Source organism: Cyprinus carpio, chromosome B24 (genome assembly GCF_018340385.1).
Source record: "Cyprinus carpio isolate SPL01 chromosome B24, ASM1834038v1, whole genome shotgun sequence".
Classification (NCBI taxonomy): domain Eukaryota; kingdom Metazoa; phylum Chordata; class Actinopteri; order Cypriniformes; family Cyprinidae; genus Cyprinus; species Cyprinus carpio.
In genome coordinates this window covers 13,846,222-13,864,516 of record NC_056620.1, presented here as the reverse complement: position 1 = coordinate 13,864,516, position 18,295 = coordinate 13,846,222, and the positions used below count along the sequence as shown (strand labels likewise).

Genomic DNA, 18,295 nt, shown 5'->3' with positions numbered 1-18,295 from the left:
TTCACTTTGTGAAGCTTATGATTTTGAGATTTTATGCTAACATCAAAGTCAAATATCACAACATTTTTACATTGACTATTCATCCACAGGGGTTGTCAACATGCCCATGAAATTAAAAACATTTACTTTTTATTTATTATTTACTTTAAAGTTTGTTTGTTTCTTTACACGTGTGCTTAATCAAAGGATAGAAAATGAAAAAAAAGTTTTTAGGTTTTAAAGGGATACTCTACCCCAAAATGAAAATTTTGTCATTAATCACTTACCCCCACGTCGTTCCAAACCCGTAAAAGCTCAGTTTGTTTTCGGAACACAATTTAAGATATTTTGGATGAAAACCGGGAGGCCTGTGACTGTCCCATAGACTGCCAAGTAAATAACAGTGTCAAGGTCCATAAAAGGTATGAAAGTCATAGTCAGAATACTCCATCTGCCATCAGAAGTGCAATCTGGGTTATATGAAGCAACGTGAACACTTTTTGTAAGCGAAGAAAACAAAAATAACCTTGTGGCGCAGATGATACAGAAGAGCATACGCAACATGCGGTGATATTGAGGGACACAGAGGAAACTGTTGACAAAGGAATTGTTGAATAAAGTTATTCTTGTCTTCTTCGCTTACAAACAGTGGGGTGGGGGGGCATGGGGGCCCATCAGGACTGCCTATGCATAGGGCCCAGGATCTTGTGCAACGCCCCTGGTCACAGGCCTCCCGGTTTTCATCCAAAATATCTTAAATTGTGTTCCGAAGACGAACGGGGCTTTTACGGGTTTGGAACGACATGGGGGTAAGTGATTAATGACACAATTTTCATTTTGGGGTGGAGTATCCCTTTAAAAGGCTGCGGACATGCATGCGGAGCCCTCTATGACGTCACATCACGTGTATGTTCTGTCAAGGAATTTAATTTTTTTTTTTTTTTTATATATAATTTGAAATATGTTGTATTGTGTTTTTGTCGAAAAGCACATAAAGGATTGTGTTACTAATACGCAATGATTCTCTATTTTAACTCTTAAGTTTATATTTTCAATATCCATTAAAGGCGAAAAAGTTATGAAAGTAATCAGACTCTGGAGACATCTGGAAACGGTGTTCTCTGTAGCAAACCATGAGCATCAATTAAAGTATTTAACTGGAGGAAATGAAAGGGTTATTTTGCGCTGACGTCAGGAAGACTGGGTAAGGATCGTTTCCATTCGCCAGTCACATACACAGGGCGGTCAAACGCGCGTGCTGTGCGCTGCTGCTGTTTGTTACGCGACTTCCTGGTGCTCTTTGTAGTAAACTTCGTAGTTCTGGGCTGCTTTGTGTAGTTTTTCTTGGGCAACTCGTCGCAATTTCTTTGGAGTAAATGGCTAAGTAAGCTATAATGGAGCAGCGGGGTAAAAAGACTCGAATGTTCCACTAACGACAACGAGACTGACAGCTGACGCTCTTACTGACAGTAGGAACTGCTTCTGCGATATGAATGTTTTGTACTGTAAGTATGAATGATTGACATTTCACTATAAGTTTATTTACATATTATCGTGATTACTTTTGTTATATGGCGTGTTCTAGTGTCGGCAATCAGATCGGTCGCCGTGATTTTGCCAAGTAAGACATGATCCTGGATCAACATACTGCCCAAAAATATAGACTAAACCCAATCCCTACCCATAATTTATTCCTAAAAGCAGTAATTTTGAAATGATAGCTGATTAACAAGGATGTAGAAGCACCAATCTATCTATCTATCTATCTATCTATCTATCTATCTATCTATCTATCTGTCTGTCTATCTGTCTGTCTATGTGGAGCTTATTTATTCATTTAATTATACATATACACACATTACCCTCATGTGTTCAATTCCTAGTGAATACATGAACCGACAAAATGTACGGAAAAAGACGGAAATAAGTTTCAAGTTTTTATATTTCATTTAAGATGATATTTTATTTTAAATCATGAAAATGTTTTTTATGCTTTTTGTTTATATATAAACAAGCCTGTATCCAATACACAGGCCTGGATCCATTAATAATCTACTTTTAAACTGATTCACACACCATTAAGCATAATGTGACTCAAGCATGTGCAAACTATACACCACAGTCACCACATGTAGAAGAAATTGTCCCAGATAGTGCATCCTCTGGGACATTGTCTCTTTACATACAGGATATTCTAGGATATGCCAGATTAATGACCAATACAGTATAGGCTACAGTGTATATTTTTGTCTACACATATACATCTAATAAACATGCTGGTTTCCTCACAGGAATTCAATATCTTTCCTCACCTTCATTTTATCGGCTGATATCCATCATGAAAAAGAGAAGCCGTCGCACACTAGATCAGGACGATCCTCTGTGCTGTTGTGAGTACATCGATCGTCATGGCGGACGCAGTCACATGGCAGCATGTTGCTGTGACTGTGAGGATTTGGATGATGCTTGTGACAGGTGCGCACTTTGGATTCATAGATTTCTACTTGCTTTTGGGTAAATGATGAGAATGACTTCATATTTTATTTTCCAGATGGATGAAGAAGAAGCCTCAAAGTCCAGACTCTCTGTCCCGGGTTATAGCTACGATCAGTGATCGTCTGCGGGTGCCCTGGATATCCGGAGCCCGACAATTTGATATATCAGTGATCCCTCCTCTTATTCTGCTTCCTGTTTTTTTGCACATTGCAGCTTTGCACTACCTGCTGGGTATTTTAGTGCTAACAGCAGTGCCCATCATGGTCCTTTGGTACTACTATTTCACTCACCGGAAGAAAGGACGCACGTTATTCTTCCTCAGCCTCGCACTCTTCTCCCTCTTCTACATGTTCTATCTCTTCATCACCGAAGTCGCTCCTCGAGGTGATGTGAATCATCTTCAGTTGGCCGCTGTGACGGCGGGTGTTGCTCTTACGGTCATTTCTCTCATAATCACTAAGAGAGGGCCGGGCTACGTCAGGCCTTGTCCAGCTGACACTCATAGTACAGTGACCTATCACAAACCTCCACCTGAAGTAGATGCCGCCTATCTAAATGGAGCACAGCACCAGGTGGTGATAGCCAATCACGAACAAACTGGTGAATCTGGGACAGCACAGCAGGGTGTTCAGAGGAGGAACTGGTGTGCCGTATGCAAAGTGGTGCGGCCCCCGAGAGCGGGACACTGCAGGATCTGTGGAGTCTGCATCCTGCGTCTGGACCACCACTGTGTCTGGTGGGTTCACTTAAAAAGCACTGCTTATTCAAGAGGGTATCAGTCATTGTTATGTGGGTGAATTTTACCAGTCAGTAACATGTTTGGGTCATTTTTCATGCCCAAAAGTTTTGCATTGTGAAGCATTTTTATGAAAATTAAACAAATTTTCTCTTCGAGTTCACATTACTGTGACAAATATCTAATTGTGCAAAAACATGAAAAATAAAAAATATTATTTAAAGTATTAAGATACCTATTTGTACTTGTATTTGTGCTTAATGTGTATATATGTGTATATATATATATATATATATAGCTACAGTACTGAAAATCCATTGATTCATCAAGAATAACATAAATGATGAAAATGTTATGAGATCATGTAATGATATATAATGAAAATCATGTATTGATTTTGGGAGAATATTTGAAATTTAAAAAAGGCAAAAAATGAATGTTGCTAAAATAGGATTCATTTTCATGCAATATTTGTCATGTCCATCAAATACACTTAATTTATGTAAATGCACACATTAGCATTACCAGAATTTTGAGAAAAGCTTTAGTTATTGACCCATCTCTAGTGTCTAACATGTACAGTATATACAGTATACTGCATGCATAGTGAAGTCTTATCTGCATGCCAATTTTACTTTCCTTGAAACTAAAGTGTCAGTCATCAAAATTCATGGAATCAAATAGTGTACAATGATCAGAATTCCTGTAGTTGGGTTAAGTTAGCTCATGTGCTTTGCGCTGAATGTATGCTCATTGTTGTGTTTGAAATAATCCAAGTAATCTCAGAACATTCTAGTTGTCCATTTATGATATATTATGGATTAATATGCATCAATTAGACTTTGTGGTTGTTCAGCACAGCTGTAAAATGTCTTATTCTCCATGTAAACATATGTGTAATGGAGACAGCGAGGTGATCTGTTCTCGCTCTGTGTAACTGATATGTGAAAATGATCTCCAGGTCTCAGTTTGGTGTCTTGTTTGTCATTTTGGTTTGTGTTAGGATCAACAGCTGTGTGGGGCAGGCCAATCACCGCAGTTTCCTTCTGACACTTGTTTTCTTTCTGCTGACGTCGCTGTATGGGATCAGTTTGGTTCTTCGAAGTGTGTGTCCCGACCAGAATGTAATGACTGCACTGTTCTACTGTCCTGACGTCTACAACCAGTTCAGGTGTGGATCCAACTACACATTCACAGAAATGCTTTCTCTTTCATTTAAATCAGTAGGTTCTGACCTTGTTTTTTTTTTTTTTTTTTTTTTTTTTTTTTAACCACCTCTGTTCCTTAAACTCCATTAGTTATTCATTGGAAAAAGTCACTTGGCTGCTTCAAATACACTACATTTGTACCATATCAGTACTCAGCAGGATCGTCAAGGGTTAAACTGAACGAAAATTAGTCTTTCCCAATCTCCATTTGCCATTCTTCACACAAACACACAGTCCTGCCCAAAGCTTATAGCACTGGTTAAGGGAATGAATGAACATTTGCTGAAAATTTGCTAATTTAAGATAGGTAGATGAGTTTGTTTCTTCATCAGAACAGATTTGGAGAAATTTAGCATCACTTGCTCACCAATGGATCCTCTGCAGTGACAGTCAAGTGCTGTCAAATGATAAATCGCAATTAATCAAATCCAAAATAAAAGTTTTTGTTTACATAATATATGTATGTGTACTATGTATATTTATTATATATATGTAAATACACACACACAGTATATATATTTTGAAAATATTAACGTCTATACATTAATATATTTATATTCTTATATATAAATATATTTAATATATAAACAAATTTTTCTTAAACACATGCATGTTTTTGTATTTATATATACATAATAAAATATACACAGTGCACACACATGCAATTAATCGATTGACAGCACTAATATATATATATATATATATATATATATATATATATATATATAGTTTTATTTAAGTTTTTTTGTTTTGGTTAATTTGCTTTTTAGTAGTATTTTTGTTAGTTTTTCCAGTTTTAAATTTTTTCTTCAAATAATTTCTTTTTTAATTTATATTATTTTATTTAATTAATTAATAATTCATTAATACTTATTTTATGTCAGTTACTAAGGAAACATTTCTAATTTTCATTTGGTTTTAAGTTTTTCATGTTTATTTTTATTTCAGCTTTATCTCAATTTACAAAAAAAATCATTTTTATTAGTTTTAGATATTTAACAACACCGACATTGGTTTTAACTTGATTTAGATTTCTTTAACATGGAAAACAAATTGTTTGAAAAAAAGTTCAATATGACTGTTCATAACAGCATTTTTATTGTTTAGAGTATTAATAATATAACGTGTTAATTAATGACCCATTTTTCTGTTTCTCTGTTCATCAGCTCTGCTCTGTGTTTCACCTGTGCCTGGTACAGCAGTATCGTGACGGGAGGTTTGCTGCACCTGCTGCTCTTACAGCTTATCAACGTCAGCTTCAACGTGACCGAACGAGAGGCGCGTCTGGCTCTGAGAGAGAAAACCGCTCGCAGCCTTCTCTGGGGTCTGATCATTGATACCGGCGTTTACTCACAAGGCTTCCGTTCTAACTGGATTGAATTCATGACCATGAGCAAGGCTTCAGAGCCATCAAACCAGAAACTATCAGATCTGGTGTAGAAATTCACCTGTCAGTCTCTGCTGATGGAAAAACGATTGAACTGCTCTTTAAAGTGAATTATCGCTCATATTTAATACAGTGAAGTATAATGTTGTGCTACTTAATGTCTTCAACATCCATTCCAGAGTCAGTTTTATGGCTCTAAACATTGTGCTCAAGGTCTCATCCAGAGTCAGTTGAATTGTGTGGATCACTAGATGGCAGTATTGTAGTATGTTACATTTCTACCAGCGTATTTCAACATCAAGTACGCCATTATTCAGGTGTGGTTAGTGTTTACACAACTTATATGAACTAATTATATTATATTATTATTATATTATATTATAAAGGTCTCACTAAATATTAAATACTTTTCGATTAATATTAAGAATAAATTTTTTTCCCTTCATTGACTATTCATTTTATTTAATGCTTTTAAATAATAATAGTAACTTGCATCTACAATAGAAACATAATATATTCATTTTATTTAATGCTTTTAAATAATAATAGTAACTTGCATTTACAATAAAAACATAATATATATATATGAGGAGTTCAGATGCAAAAGCTTCTAAGTGCCATCTGAAATTTTCTTCTAAAATGAGCATTTTTCTCAGACTTCTATATTTCTGTTCAGTTATGGCAATGAAAAAAAAAAACAGTGAAATTACTAAACCTACACATGAAAGCCTGTGAAAAATGCTTCACATGGTTATGGCAGGTTGTTGTATTTGATCTGTTCTTTTATTATTTAAGTATTTCTTTTCTGGTTTACAATCACTGCTTGTTGGACCAATTTTGGATTTAATGTCTAATATTTGTTCTCTTAACTCCAAAGTGTGTCTTATATATGTATGCACATTCAGTATCAAGCCTTATTTAGTGCCTTTTTGGTACATCTGAAGTGATGCAACACTGCATCTATATCCAGACAGCACACAGCTTTAAAACTGTCATCTCAGTATGAATGTTTTATGTTGAGCTTCATGTTTGTTATTCGAGGTCTTTGTGCCTGTGTGTGTATTTTCTTTTCATTTGCTTCAACTGGGGACATATCTGTGGTGCGTACCATCCGGATACATTTTGACGTGCATGAATTATCGCAGCATTTTTGAATCAAAGTTGTTTTCCTTTCATTAAATGCCTTCTAAAGAAACAGCTAAGAAGCACCTCAGAATCCGGAAGTTTATTTGTCTCATGTGAGACGGCTTTATAATGTAATGCATTTCATTCTACAAGTTGTTCAATTAAACTGTAGCATGGAAAAATAAACAAGCGTAAAATGATTAAACATGCCGGCTCATCAAGCTGCAGATGTTTTCAATGTCATCTGATGATGTCATGTAAAGCCTGTGTGTGTGCCATTAAAGAGGATTTACAGGGCACCACAGGGAGTCAATAGGCGAGGAGCGGAAGTCAGGCAAAATCTCCGCCACTTTACGTCTGAGCTGCTCTCTGCGTGCCTCTCTTTCCTTCTCTTCTCGCAAGACAACAGGAAGTCGCCTCCAGCCAGCAAAACACTTCTTGACAGCTCTCCTACAAAGCCCAGAGAACAAAGTCAGCAAACATATTTTCATTTTTCTAAATACTAAAAATTCTTAATAACCCATACATTTCTTCTACTATCTTAAGTATGTTTAGAAAGGATGTTTTGGCCTTATGGTGCTGTAAAACTGTCACACTTAAGGACATGTGTTGACCTGCTGTTGTGCTCCTCTGCCCGTTGCTCATTGTCCCAGGCTGTGATTCGCTCCTCTGTAGCGTGATCCAGCAGGGCCATGAACACCCTTCTCTGGGTCCGTGTCCTGTGAAACCGCTCAGCTCGTGCTTCCAGTATAAAGCGCAGATCTTTTAACTGGTAAGTATTGAAATCAAACATAGACAATTGCTCACATTATTAAGGATATGAGGTTATTAATATCATTAACCCAAAATATAAGTTAATTAATTGATTAATTAATTATCGGTAAACTATTTTTGCTTAGACCAGTAAGAAAGCACAGAGCAAGGCCATGGTGGGAAAGCACATCAGATAATTTCTTTAGAAACTGTACAGATAATAAATTATACATTTTTATTTATATGAATGTAATAACTTATTTGAAATTATTTATTATAAGTAATATAGTTATTGTCCATAGATTGTCTATAAGTAAATATGTATATTTATATTAAATTGATAAGATCTTTTTTAAACAAATAAATATGAATTCATATTTATTTTGTATTTATAATTAAAATAATTATATAAATTAAGATACTTAATGAATAATAAATATTTAATTTATTATAATTTAATTATTTATTAGTAAAGTTAATTTACTAATAAACTTATTGATGGCCAATAAACCAAATTTTATTAAGAACTTAAAATGCCTCATTTTTAATTAAATTTATTATAAACAATACAATATGATACATGTATATGAATAGGACCTTTAAGTAAAATTTAAAATTAAAGTAATAAATATTAAAATAATGACTAAACAATACATCTTCATTTAATTTGTTATTAATTAATTTATAATAAGTCAATAAGACACTTTTTGGCTATATAATCTTTAATTTTTTCATTAAATGTATTAATTTTTTTTTTATTTATTTGTTAAATAACTTTTTTATAAACAATACAGATATTTCGATAATGTCGAAATATCTAAATAAATTGTCTATAAATAATTTTGTCTAAAAATGTCTAAAAATAAATGTCTGTATACTTATATTAAATTTATAAGATTATTTTTAAATAAATAAATCTTAATATTAAATGTATTATATTCAAATGATGAATAAATATGTATTGAATTTATTACAAATAAATACAATTATTTATTAAAAAAATTATTTAAAAGTCAACAAGAAGTTCACTACAGAAATGATGACGTCTGAAAATCTGGAGCTTTTTTAATCATTCACTGTTTCCTATCAGACTATGTGTGTGTGGCGTTTTACCCTTTTCCAGCTACACACAGCCCTCTGAAGTAAGATCCGGTGGTACAGCTGGTTGGCGCTGGCCTCTCTCTCTGCATGGGCCTCATCCACAGACTGAAGCCAGGAGCAGAAGCAGCGTCTCTGCAGAGCCACTGTGTAATGATCCACCGCTCTCTGGAGGAGACCGAAAAGGCAAAAGCACCACAACATAAATAACTGTCTGCTTTAATTAAGTCGTCATCATCTCATACATTCCCATCGCTTTTATGGATTGCAAACTTTCCCCAGTGACTTCCTGTTGGTACTGTAGAGATATTATAGATGCACATGCTAGTTTTAGAACTAATTGGACCTTGCGGTTTCTGCTTACATGGATGTGGATCAATAGCTAAACAACGATGCATATTCTGAATTCAAAGCCATTGTGTTTCTCTCTTTGTGTCTCTGTCCTTTGTCAATCTCTCCCTCTCAGTCACTCCATCTCCCTCCTGAATCTCAGATATCTGCTCTCTGTTAATTTATTTCAAACACAGGTGGTTAGCCAGGTGGAAATGCAACAGTATACCGTAAACATCATTAAAATTTGGGGAATGGACCAAGAATTAATGCAAGGCAACAGCTGGTCTTCCTGTCTGTGTGTGAGCTGCCCATAACTCTTTGGATGAATAATTGAGTGTGTGAGTGTTTGTCTGGAAAGCAGGCGAATGGACTGCATTGTTACTGTAGACCATGTGTGTATGTGTGTGTGTTTGCAGTAGCGCTGACCTGTGTGTTGACATGGCTTTGCTCCAGCAGGCTTTTCCATGGTGCTAGGCCTCGGCGCAGTAACAGGGTTCTGAGGTAGTGCTGGGCCGCCCGCTTTGACAGTTCCTGTTCCCGTTCTGCTCTCTTCTGTTTCTCAAGTTCCCTCTAAGTTCACATTAACACACACAAGTTACTTAAAGCTTACAAAGTGAAGCATAAACATGATGAATACAGGAACTTGTTTGCATTTTCTAGATGCACTTGCTTATGCAAAACAGTGCTACATTGTTGCCTAGTTATTCAGAGTGGTTTTTAGCATACTGCTAATCAGTACCCAGGGCATTCTGGGTGGTTACATACTGGTATTCTGCAATGTAAAAAGTCGTAACTTACAACTGTGAACTTAAAGAGCTCTTTCTTATGGAAGCCTGTTTCTGACAATTCAGAATTTGTTTCTCGTAATTCTTACTTTTTTTTTTTTCTCAGAACTGTACGAATTGTGAGATAAATACAGAACTGCAAGATATAAACTAGCAAGTCTGACTTTTCTCGCAATTCTGATTTTATATCTCGAAATTCTGTTCTTTGTTTCTGTCGTGGAATGAAAAAAGGTAATTGTGACTTTTTCTCACATATCAGACTTTTCTTCTTCAGAATTGCAAATTAATATCTCACAAAATCTGAGTTGTGAGATATAAACTCAGAATCGTAAGAATAAAGTGAGAATTTTGAGATAAAAAGCTGCAATTAACCTTTTTATTTTTCTATTCTGTGGTGAAAATGGGCTTTCATAATTTCTGCCAGATTTAACTCATAAAAATGTGTCTTGTTGGTATAAATGAATGTATTTAGATTGAGTCAGTGATGTTTTAAACTTGAATAAAACCAGTTAATTTACCATTTTCAGGTTACCATTTTCTCCCTAGATAGGCTTGGGATTATTTCCACCAGTTTCATCATTCAAAAAAGCTGAAAATCATTATAACCGCTACTTGAAAAAGTAAACACACCCCTCTCTTCAATAATATCACTCACATCCATAGCATAAACAATTAAATTGAACATAATCCAGTTATGTAAAACCCATGATAATGTGTTTGACCACACACACCTTTCTTTGCTGCCTCTTCTCTTCCTTCTTCCTCTCTATCTCCTTTAGTTTCTCCTCTTCCTCAGCTCTGAGTTTTTCCTCCTCAGCTGCCTTCATTTGAGCCTACAGAACAAAACACGGTGAGGTTTGTTTCATCACATTCACACATTTCTGTGCTTGAAGAGAGGCAAGTCTTACCAGTTTCTCCTCCTGCTTCTGTCTCCTCCGCTCCTCTGTCTCTCTCCTGCGCTCGGCACGCTGCCGTGCTCGTTCCTCCATGGCTGAATGAAACATAAAAAAGGAAAGTGACAGCAAGAGTTGGCGGGGGACCAAGACATCAATAAAGGGCCAGATTAAAGGGTCACTGTGAAGTTCTGCAGTATTTTCTTCTGATCTTATGGTTCTTTGGTACAAGTTTGTTTGCGTTGCTTGCATTTGTATTCAAGGTGGCGTCCCGCATCACACTGACTGTTTTTGCTGAAAATCTCATTGTCATTTATAGTGTGTTTCACCAGTTAAGTCATGTATTGCAACAAGAATCAGAAATTTACTATGGCTTGAAGCAAAAATGGCACCAAAAGTGACAAAAATGTTTTAGAATTTAGATATTTAAAATATGGGGAAAATTCCCATGTACAGTATATAGCACATTCCCCTGTTTTTTTCTCATTGGATCAGATCTGAGCAGGACATTGGCTTGTCGGTTTTTCATTGTGAGAAAAATCTAATTAGTTATTGCCAAGGCCAGGACAGTCTGCCTCACAGATTGAATGATAATATCAAAAATAGTGGATGTTATTGATGAATCCACAGGGCCTTTAACTCAGCAGGATGTTGACTCATGGGGCCTGTTAACAACCAACCGCGGAGAGATGCGACCATGTACAAAACCTCCCTCAGATACCACTGATTATTGAACAAATATGACTATGTATTCAATAACAATGAAGCACAAGGTTTTAACACATGGAAGGGCTATTGAGGTTTTGGTATTCTTCTTGGTTTACATAAAGATGCACAAGTGGATTAAGAGTGTATGGCGATTGTGTGCATCTGCATTCAATGCATTCAGTATCAAAGGATTTAAAACTAGGACATAGCCATGAAATTCATTTTCCATGCTTGGAACCACCATAGTGACAGTTTTCCAACTGCTGGATTGTGTATGTGTATGACTGACCTTGTAGTGCAGGATGGGGAAGAGCTGCACGATGCAGGGATGCTGTTTGTTTGGTGTGGCTGCTGGTGTTTTCCCCCGAGGCACTCTTTGTTCTGGGATTGTAAGGAGAATGAATATCTTTGTGAAACTGTACATGAAATAAGCCAGTATTACATTCTGACCCACTCTGGTGCCTGAGGTGATTTCTTATATTTATCTGTTCTCTTCATGTGAAGAAACTGTAAAGATTTGCTTCACAAAAAAATGTCAAAAAAAAGTCAGGGTCACATTTCACCCAATATAAAAAAAAAATAAAAAAAAAGAAAAGAACAAAAAGATATGTTTCACATAAAGAAAATGATACCTACTTTAATATTTGCTGCATTATTTTAATGCAACTTGTGCACATATAAATAGTTAAATAGCAGCCTACTGTAAAGCACAAAAATCTAATTCTCATCAAAATAATAAATACAAAAAAATACTATGCAATAAAAATAATAATATTAAATTTTGTATAAAACACTACCAATCAAAAGTCTGGGTTTTCTGAAAAATGTCTCTTATGTTTACCAAAGCTGCATTTATTTGATCAAAAATAAAGTGAAAACAGACAGTAATATTGTGAAATATTATTAGAACTTTTCTAATTATACTTCACATGATCCTTCAGAAATCATTATAATTTTATGATTTGGTAAAGAAACATTTCTTATTATTATTATCAATGCTGAAAATCGCTGTAGTGCTTAATATTTTTGTGGAAAATGTGATACATTTTATTGTTTTTTTAATGAGTTTTGGGTTGAATTGAACAGAATTTATTAAATAGATTTTTATAAACATTATAAACATCTTTACTGTCACTTTTGATCAATTTAACTTCTTACTGTAATATTAATATATTGTATAGTTTTTTATATAAATGTATTTGAGTTATATATAAATTGTAACATTTGTAAAACTGTAAATGCACATCACAGTATTTAATTTACTAAATGTATGCTGATTTTAATAATTTTCTTTCTGTTAATTTATTATTTAATCAATTAAAATACTTAAAAACATTAATTTTCATTACTGTATTACACTAATGAGAAATAATTTGGTGTATGGGGGTCTTTTTGAAGTATGGATTTTTTGGAAGTATGAATTTGGTGTATGGATTGCCTACATGCAAAAATAAAAATATTCTTTTGATTTTGGGATGAAATATATCCCAGACATGCATACATATATGTGGTGGTTTGATTGGGTGGGTTGGTTGGTAGTTTGTGGGTTTTTCTGTAGTTTCTTTTGCCGTCTCTGTTTTGGGTTTAGGTGGACAGCATGTATTTGTAGCTCCAGGAGGACCTGTTGCTAACAGTGCCGTTTTCTCTTCCTCATGCCTCAGTTCCAGAATGTTCTGTCTCTCTTGCAGATGCCGAATCTGTTCCTGTTGCTCTTTCAGAAGACGCCTCTGCTCAGCTACGGTTTGCTGCAGGGCCGCATGGCGATGTTTGAACTGTCCTCCACTAAGCTCCGCATTTCCGCTTCGGGAGGTCTGCTGCTGTCGCCCCTGACGGGCCTGTTGTAGCTCAGCCGATGAGAGAGCTGCATGACGACGTGTCACCTGCCAGGCCTGAGTGGGCGGGGCCTCTGAACGGCAAGTCTTGATAGTGGCTTGTGCAGTTGGTGAACTGATTTCTGGAGCTGCTTCCACATCCTGATCCTGAAATGAAGAGAGTTTGTGAAATAGTTTAATCAGAATAAAGAATATTACAGTAAATGTCCTTACCTGATGGCTGTCGTTTTCTGTAGGACTGAGTGTTTCAGGTGTATTAGTAACTGGTGGAGATTTTTCTGCCCCTAGTTTCCTAGAAGCTGCCGCATTGATCAAAGCAGCCATTTTCCGTCGAGTTTCTTCTTGTTGTTGGAGAAGCTCCTTGCGATGACGTTCTACTTGACACCACACACGCCAATCACTGAGGCAGCGCCTCAAAAGCCTCCTGCTTACTGAGGCTGTCGTTTTCTGTAGCGACTGGTGTTCAGGTGTATTAGTAACTGGTGGAGATTTTTCTTGCCCCTAGGTTCCTAGAAGTGCCCGCATTGATCAAAGCAGCCATTTCCGTCGAGTTTCTTCTTGTTGTTGGAGAGAGAAGCTCCTTGGATGACGGACACCACACAAGCCTCCTCTCCACTGCCTGCTGACAGCGCCTGTGGGAAAGACAGATATGACTTAAAACCAGTCTGACTGCCAAGAGGAATCAAAGCCTTTAATTAACCTTTAATTAAGCAATTAACATGCTCTTTTAGTCTAATCGTTTAGAGCTTTGCTTTTCTTCCAAATGTTTATCAGGCTGTTGAAGCCCTATGTTGACAGTGACAGGTTTTTCTAAATTGAGCTCTCTTGCCTGTGCTCCAGTCTTAGCTCCTCTTCAGTCCTTTCAGCCTCTTTCTCCTCTCTTCTGGCCCAGACGAGAGCCCGCCATGCCCGCCACGCTTTCAGCTGCCTCCTCCAATCACACAGTGCCGCTGCCTTCCCCATGCGCACTCTTCTTTCCAATATCACGGAGTACCATGCCGTAAAATGCCTGTGCATGCACTAAAACATATATGCATTGCAACCATTTAGAAAAAAACATAAGAATATACTGCAGACGATATAATTAAACCATAATGTCTTCTAACCTACAAACTGAGGTGAACTTTTGCACTTTCCACTTCTACTTCACATGTATCCTTCAGAAACAATTCTAATATGCCGATTTGGTAAGGTAACATTTTTTTGTATTATTATCAATGTTGAAAACTGTTATGGTTCTTAGTATTTTTGTGGAAAACATGACATTTTTCAGGATTCTTTGATCGACAGAGAGTTCAAAAGAACAGCATTTATTAATCTGCTTATTAAACAGTTTTTTTTACATGTTACAAATATCTTTACTGTCACTTCTGATAAATTTAATGTTAATTTCTTACTGTAATATTAACATTTTTATATATAAATATAAAGTATATATAAATTGTAACATAGGTAAATTCTATCTGTGAGTGTATATCATAGTAGTATTCATTTAACTGAATTTAATTTATGCTGATTTTAATAATGATTATTTTATTATATATATATATTTTTATATATATGCATACAATTTAATTAAACTGTAATGTCTTCTAACCTGCAAACTGAGAAGGTGAACTTTGGCTTCCAGCTTCTTCAGCTTAAGTTGAAGGTCTTTGTTCTGTTTCTTCTGTGTGGAATTATGATGTTTTGGAATGAGAGAGTTTTCAGTGGGCCTTTGTCTCTGAAGCCTTTCCCTCTCCCTGGTCAAGATTGAAATTAAAAAATGTCATGCAATCATCTCTTCAAAAATCTGAATGCCATTTAAATTAGAAAATTATATAATTGCCCTTAAAAGTATCTGGACAATTGAAGCCACAATTAAATATGTATTTATGTGACTGCATTGAATAAGAAAATATCAAACCAAGTGACATTTATTAAAAAAAAAAAAAAGGACAAATGCGCTCTTCAAGGAAAAATATTTTGCAAAAATATGGGCCTCAAGCACTGAGAAATGTGGAAATTTATTCTTATTAAATGTATGATCAGATCCTTCTAACTAGGCTAGTTTTCACCAATGGTCTTGTCCTAAATCTGCAAATGAGGAAAACACAAAGTTAAATACTCATGCATATATTACAGAACAACTGCAGTGGATATAATGGGATGTTTGTGTCCCAAAGCCCCATGGTCCTTTGATCAGGTTTGTCTATGAATGCTCACATGGTGATTTTTAGTTAATGTATGACGTCAGTTCCCCTAACCGACTTCATACATTAACTAAAAATGACCTTGTGAGGGGTAAAGATGCCAAGAGAAATTAGTTGGGAAAAAAGGTTTAGCATCATTTGTTTGCTTTTATTTTGACATTCATACATTTTTAAATTGTGGCTAGAGTGCCCAAATACTTTTTGTGGTTGTTGTACATGTTTCGTGCAAGCTGCTCCACACTCCTCTTCTCCTCCATCTCCCTGCGTAGGCGAATCATCTCCTGCTGGATCAGTTCTTCCTGTCTGCGTGCCTCCTGCCTCTTCTTTCGCTGCTTCTCCTTTTCCAGTTGCCATGCCTCCTCTCGCGCCTCCCTTAGCGCTCCCTTTTCTTTTTGCAGTTTGTCCCGTTCAGCGTCTCTGCGGATGCGGTTCTCCTTTACCTGCTTGTGACGCACCTCCATGGTAATACTAGGGTCCCTCCATCTCTTCTTATTCTGATTAGAGGCTACTTTAAGGTCCTCCACTATCCCCATGTCCAAAACCTCGGTTTCCATCAGGTCCTGGAGGAAATTGTGCACTACAGAGTTCTCCTCTTCCTGTGCTAGGTGAAAGTACATGTCTAATAAAAAAGACAAACTCTGGATTAGATCAGTTTTAAAGTAATAAATTATTATTAACTATTAAAAATGAATTTGGTAACTGAAATAAAGCTTAAATAAAATAAAATATAAATATTAGAAAAATTATAAAAATGAACATTTGCTTTGTTTCATTTGTACCATCAAAGTTATTATAGCTGGATTGTGTGGTTTTAACAAGTTGTTTGGATTCTTCCAACTCCTCTTCCTCCTCGTCATCGCCCATTTCAAGCTCCAAACGTAACTTCTGGTTCATCCATTCACTTAGAATGGACTGAGCTGTGGAATACAAGTGGAACTGTGGAATGCTGATTACAAAAACCTGCACATACATTAAGTGCTGAATATTAATTTGTTAAAGATTACCTTCACTGTAGGCATCATCATGATCCTGTAGCTGCTCTACAGTCTGCAGCGCCATACTGTTTTTACCACCACATGGTTTCTTGATGGAAAACACCTCGGCTACAGCAAACTCTGAAGCCTTCTCCACCCTCTGAGAAGAATGAAACCGAAATAAAATGATATACATAAACACAGACCATGCATCCCTTGTAAAAAAAAAAATTTCGACCACTTTTGGAATGTTAACTGCAATTAATAAATAATAAATTATTATGGAATGCACTTTTAGGAAGTGTACTTATGTGTGTTAAGAAACAGGGAAGTTTACTTTAATTAATATTTAGTAAATTTTTTTTTAATGAGCTTTTGAGTAGTTTGGTTTTAATTTTATGCATGACATGAATTCAAATGATTGAAATGTACTTGCCTTCACCCAATGCTTTATGTCATTCTCATTCAGCTGCACCTGCAATATGACATATGAATTCAGATCTGATCATTGTTTCAGTTCAAAATAGACTGAGACTTTAAAATGTATTACTGGCTTCTCTACAGTCACAAGCTGATCACTGGGTCAAACCAAGAGCTTTCCACCCTTGCTAATGCCTGAACTTGACATAAACTGATATGAATTATTAGTCACACTGGCCTCACACATCTAATCCCTGGATTAATAAAAATCCCGTGTTACCTTAAACTGGCTCTTTTGTAGATACACATTTCATTGCACATTTGAGCTAAATCCTTCTGCTGAGCCACAAATCTATTCATTACTAATGACCAATGTGCATGACCAAAGACCAAAAAAAAGGAAACGAAGAAAAACGCTATTCCGAAGCTAAATCATTGAAGAACCGAGTGAGAACAGAGAAATCAGGGCTTACTTGCCTTATTACTGCCTGTCGTTTTAGTCTTTGTCGTTTTCCAACGAAAAATATCCGGTCTGTGCATGGGATTTGCCATGGTCGCTAGCAGGCTACATGGACATGCATTTGGATTGTAAGCTAATATATTTTCACATGTTCGCAAAGTGTATGTAGCAGCAATTTACAGTATAGGACAGGTTATAGAAAATTTAGTGAGAAACTTTTGGCCCAACAATGGAATTATGGGATTTGTAGTTTACGCAAAGTGACGTAGCATGAGTTGGCGCCTGAAAAGAACTACATATCCCAACAAGAACTGACGAGAGCTGAAGCGTCTACTTTGAAACCATGGAGACGGTTGTTACCATAGATATGTCACACCCTGGTTACACCACTGATGGTGAACTATTAAGCTAAATGCATTTATTTCAGATCCTATAATTGTGTTTATTTAGTCGAGATATTTGTAACTTAGTGTAATAAGGTATTGCAATTTTTGTTGTTTATTGTGTGAAAATCAAGGTGTTCAAATTAAGTAAAATTCCCAGTTCCCAAGATAAATATGGCATTAATTATAAGAGTTTCTGTCTGTTTGGTTCAACTTTAAAATATAGAAGTTAAAATTAAATCATGTTTTATAACTGCTTTGTCAAACAAAAAAAAAATTGATTTGTTACCAATGAATAAAAAGTGCAATGATAATTTATTTTTCAACTTGTTGGATATTTTATAGCTTTATAGTGTTTATTGTAGTAAAAAACAAAAATAAAAACAAAAAACAAAAATAAAACAATAATTATTAAGAATGTAGGTGATTTTAAAATTAGTTGTTTTTTAGAGAGAAAACAATCAGCCTAAATGTTCTTTTTAAACTGAAGTTGAAACCTGAACAACAAGCGGAGGGTCCTGATCAAAGTTGAA

The 18,295-nt window shown here is 35.7% G+C and overlaps 2 protein-coding genes across 2 annotated transcripts; one reads left to right on the top strand and one right to left on the bottom strand.

The window, feature by feature from the left end:
• Positions 1–1,158: 1,158 nt before the first annotated feature.
• LOC109049790 (palmitoyltransferase ZDHHC23-B-like) lies at positions 1,159–6,253 on the top strand. Its single transcript, XM_019067444.2, has 5 exons — positions 1,159–1,484; positions 2,271–2,454; positions 2,531–3,211; positions 4,215–4,382; positions 5,586–6,253. Exons 2-5 carry the CDS (start codon positions 2,318–2,320, stop codon positions 5,857–5,859), a joined length of 1,260 nt encoding a protein of 419 aa, XP_018922989.1. The 5' UTR covers positions 1,159–1,484; positions 2,271–2,317; the 3' UTR covers positions 5,860–6,253.
• Positions 6,254–6,732: 479 nt separating this feature from the next.
• On the bottom strand, positions 6,733–17,619 carry ccdc191 (coiled-coil domain containing 191). Its single transcript, XM_042752147.1, has 17 exons — positions 17,397–17,619; positions 16,936–16,974; positions 16,530–16,659; positions 16,305–16,442; positions 15,742–16,144; positions 14,931–15,075; positions 14,163–14,353; positions 13,939–13,965; positions 13,547–13,757; positions 13,043–13,480; positions 11,791–11,884; positions 10,809–10,891; positions 10,632–10,733; positions 9,542–9,685; positions 8,798–8,950; positions 7,546–7,700; positions 6,733–7,381 (listed from the first exon to the last, which is right to left on the bottom strand). Exons 1-17 carry the CDS (start codon positions 17,469–17,471, stop codon positions 7,210–7,212), a joined length of 2,700 nt encoding a protein of 899 aa, XP_042608081.1. The 5' UTR covers positions 17,472–17,619; the 3' UTR covers positions 6,733–7,209.
• Positions 17,620–18,295: the final 676 nt, after the last annotated feature.

Excerpts from the sequence above, each read along its gene's own strand:
- LOC109049790 (XM_019067444.2), top strand. The coding sequence starts at position 2,318 with ATGAAAAAGAGAAGCCGTCGCACACTAGATCAGGACGATCCTCTGTGC. Across the intron at positions 3,212-4,214 it reads CTGGACCACCACTGTGTCTG|GATCAACAGCTGTGTGGGGC; the intron begins GTGGGTTCACTT and ends GGTTTGTGTTAG. Across the intron at positions 4,383-5,585 it reads GACGTCTACAACCAGTTCAG|CTCTGCTCTGTGTTTCACCT; the intron begins GTGTGGATCCAA and ends TCTGTTCATCAG.
- ccdc191 (XM_042752147.1), bottom strand. The coding sequence starts at position 17,471 with ATGGCAAATCCCATGCACAGACCGGATATTTTTCGTTGGAAAACGACA. Across the intron at positions 9,686-10,631 it reads AGAAGAGGCAGCAAAGAAAG|AGGGAACTTGAGAAACAGAA; the intron begins GTGTGTGTGGTC and ends ATGTGAACTTAG. Across the intron at positions 8,951-9,541 it reads AAAGCCATGTCAACACACAG|AGAGCGGTGGATCATTACAC; the intron begins GTCAGCGCTACT and ends GGTCTCCTCCAG.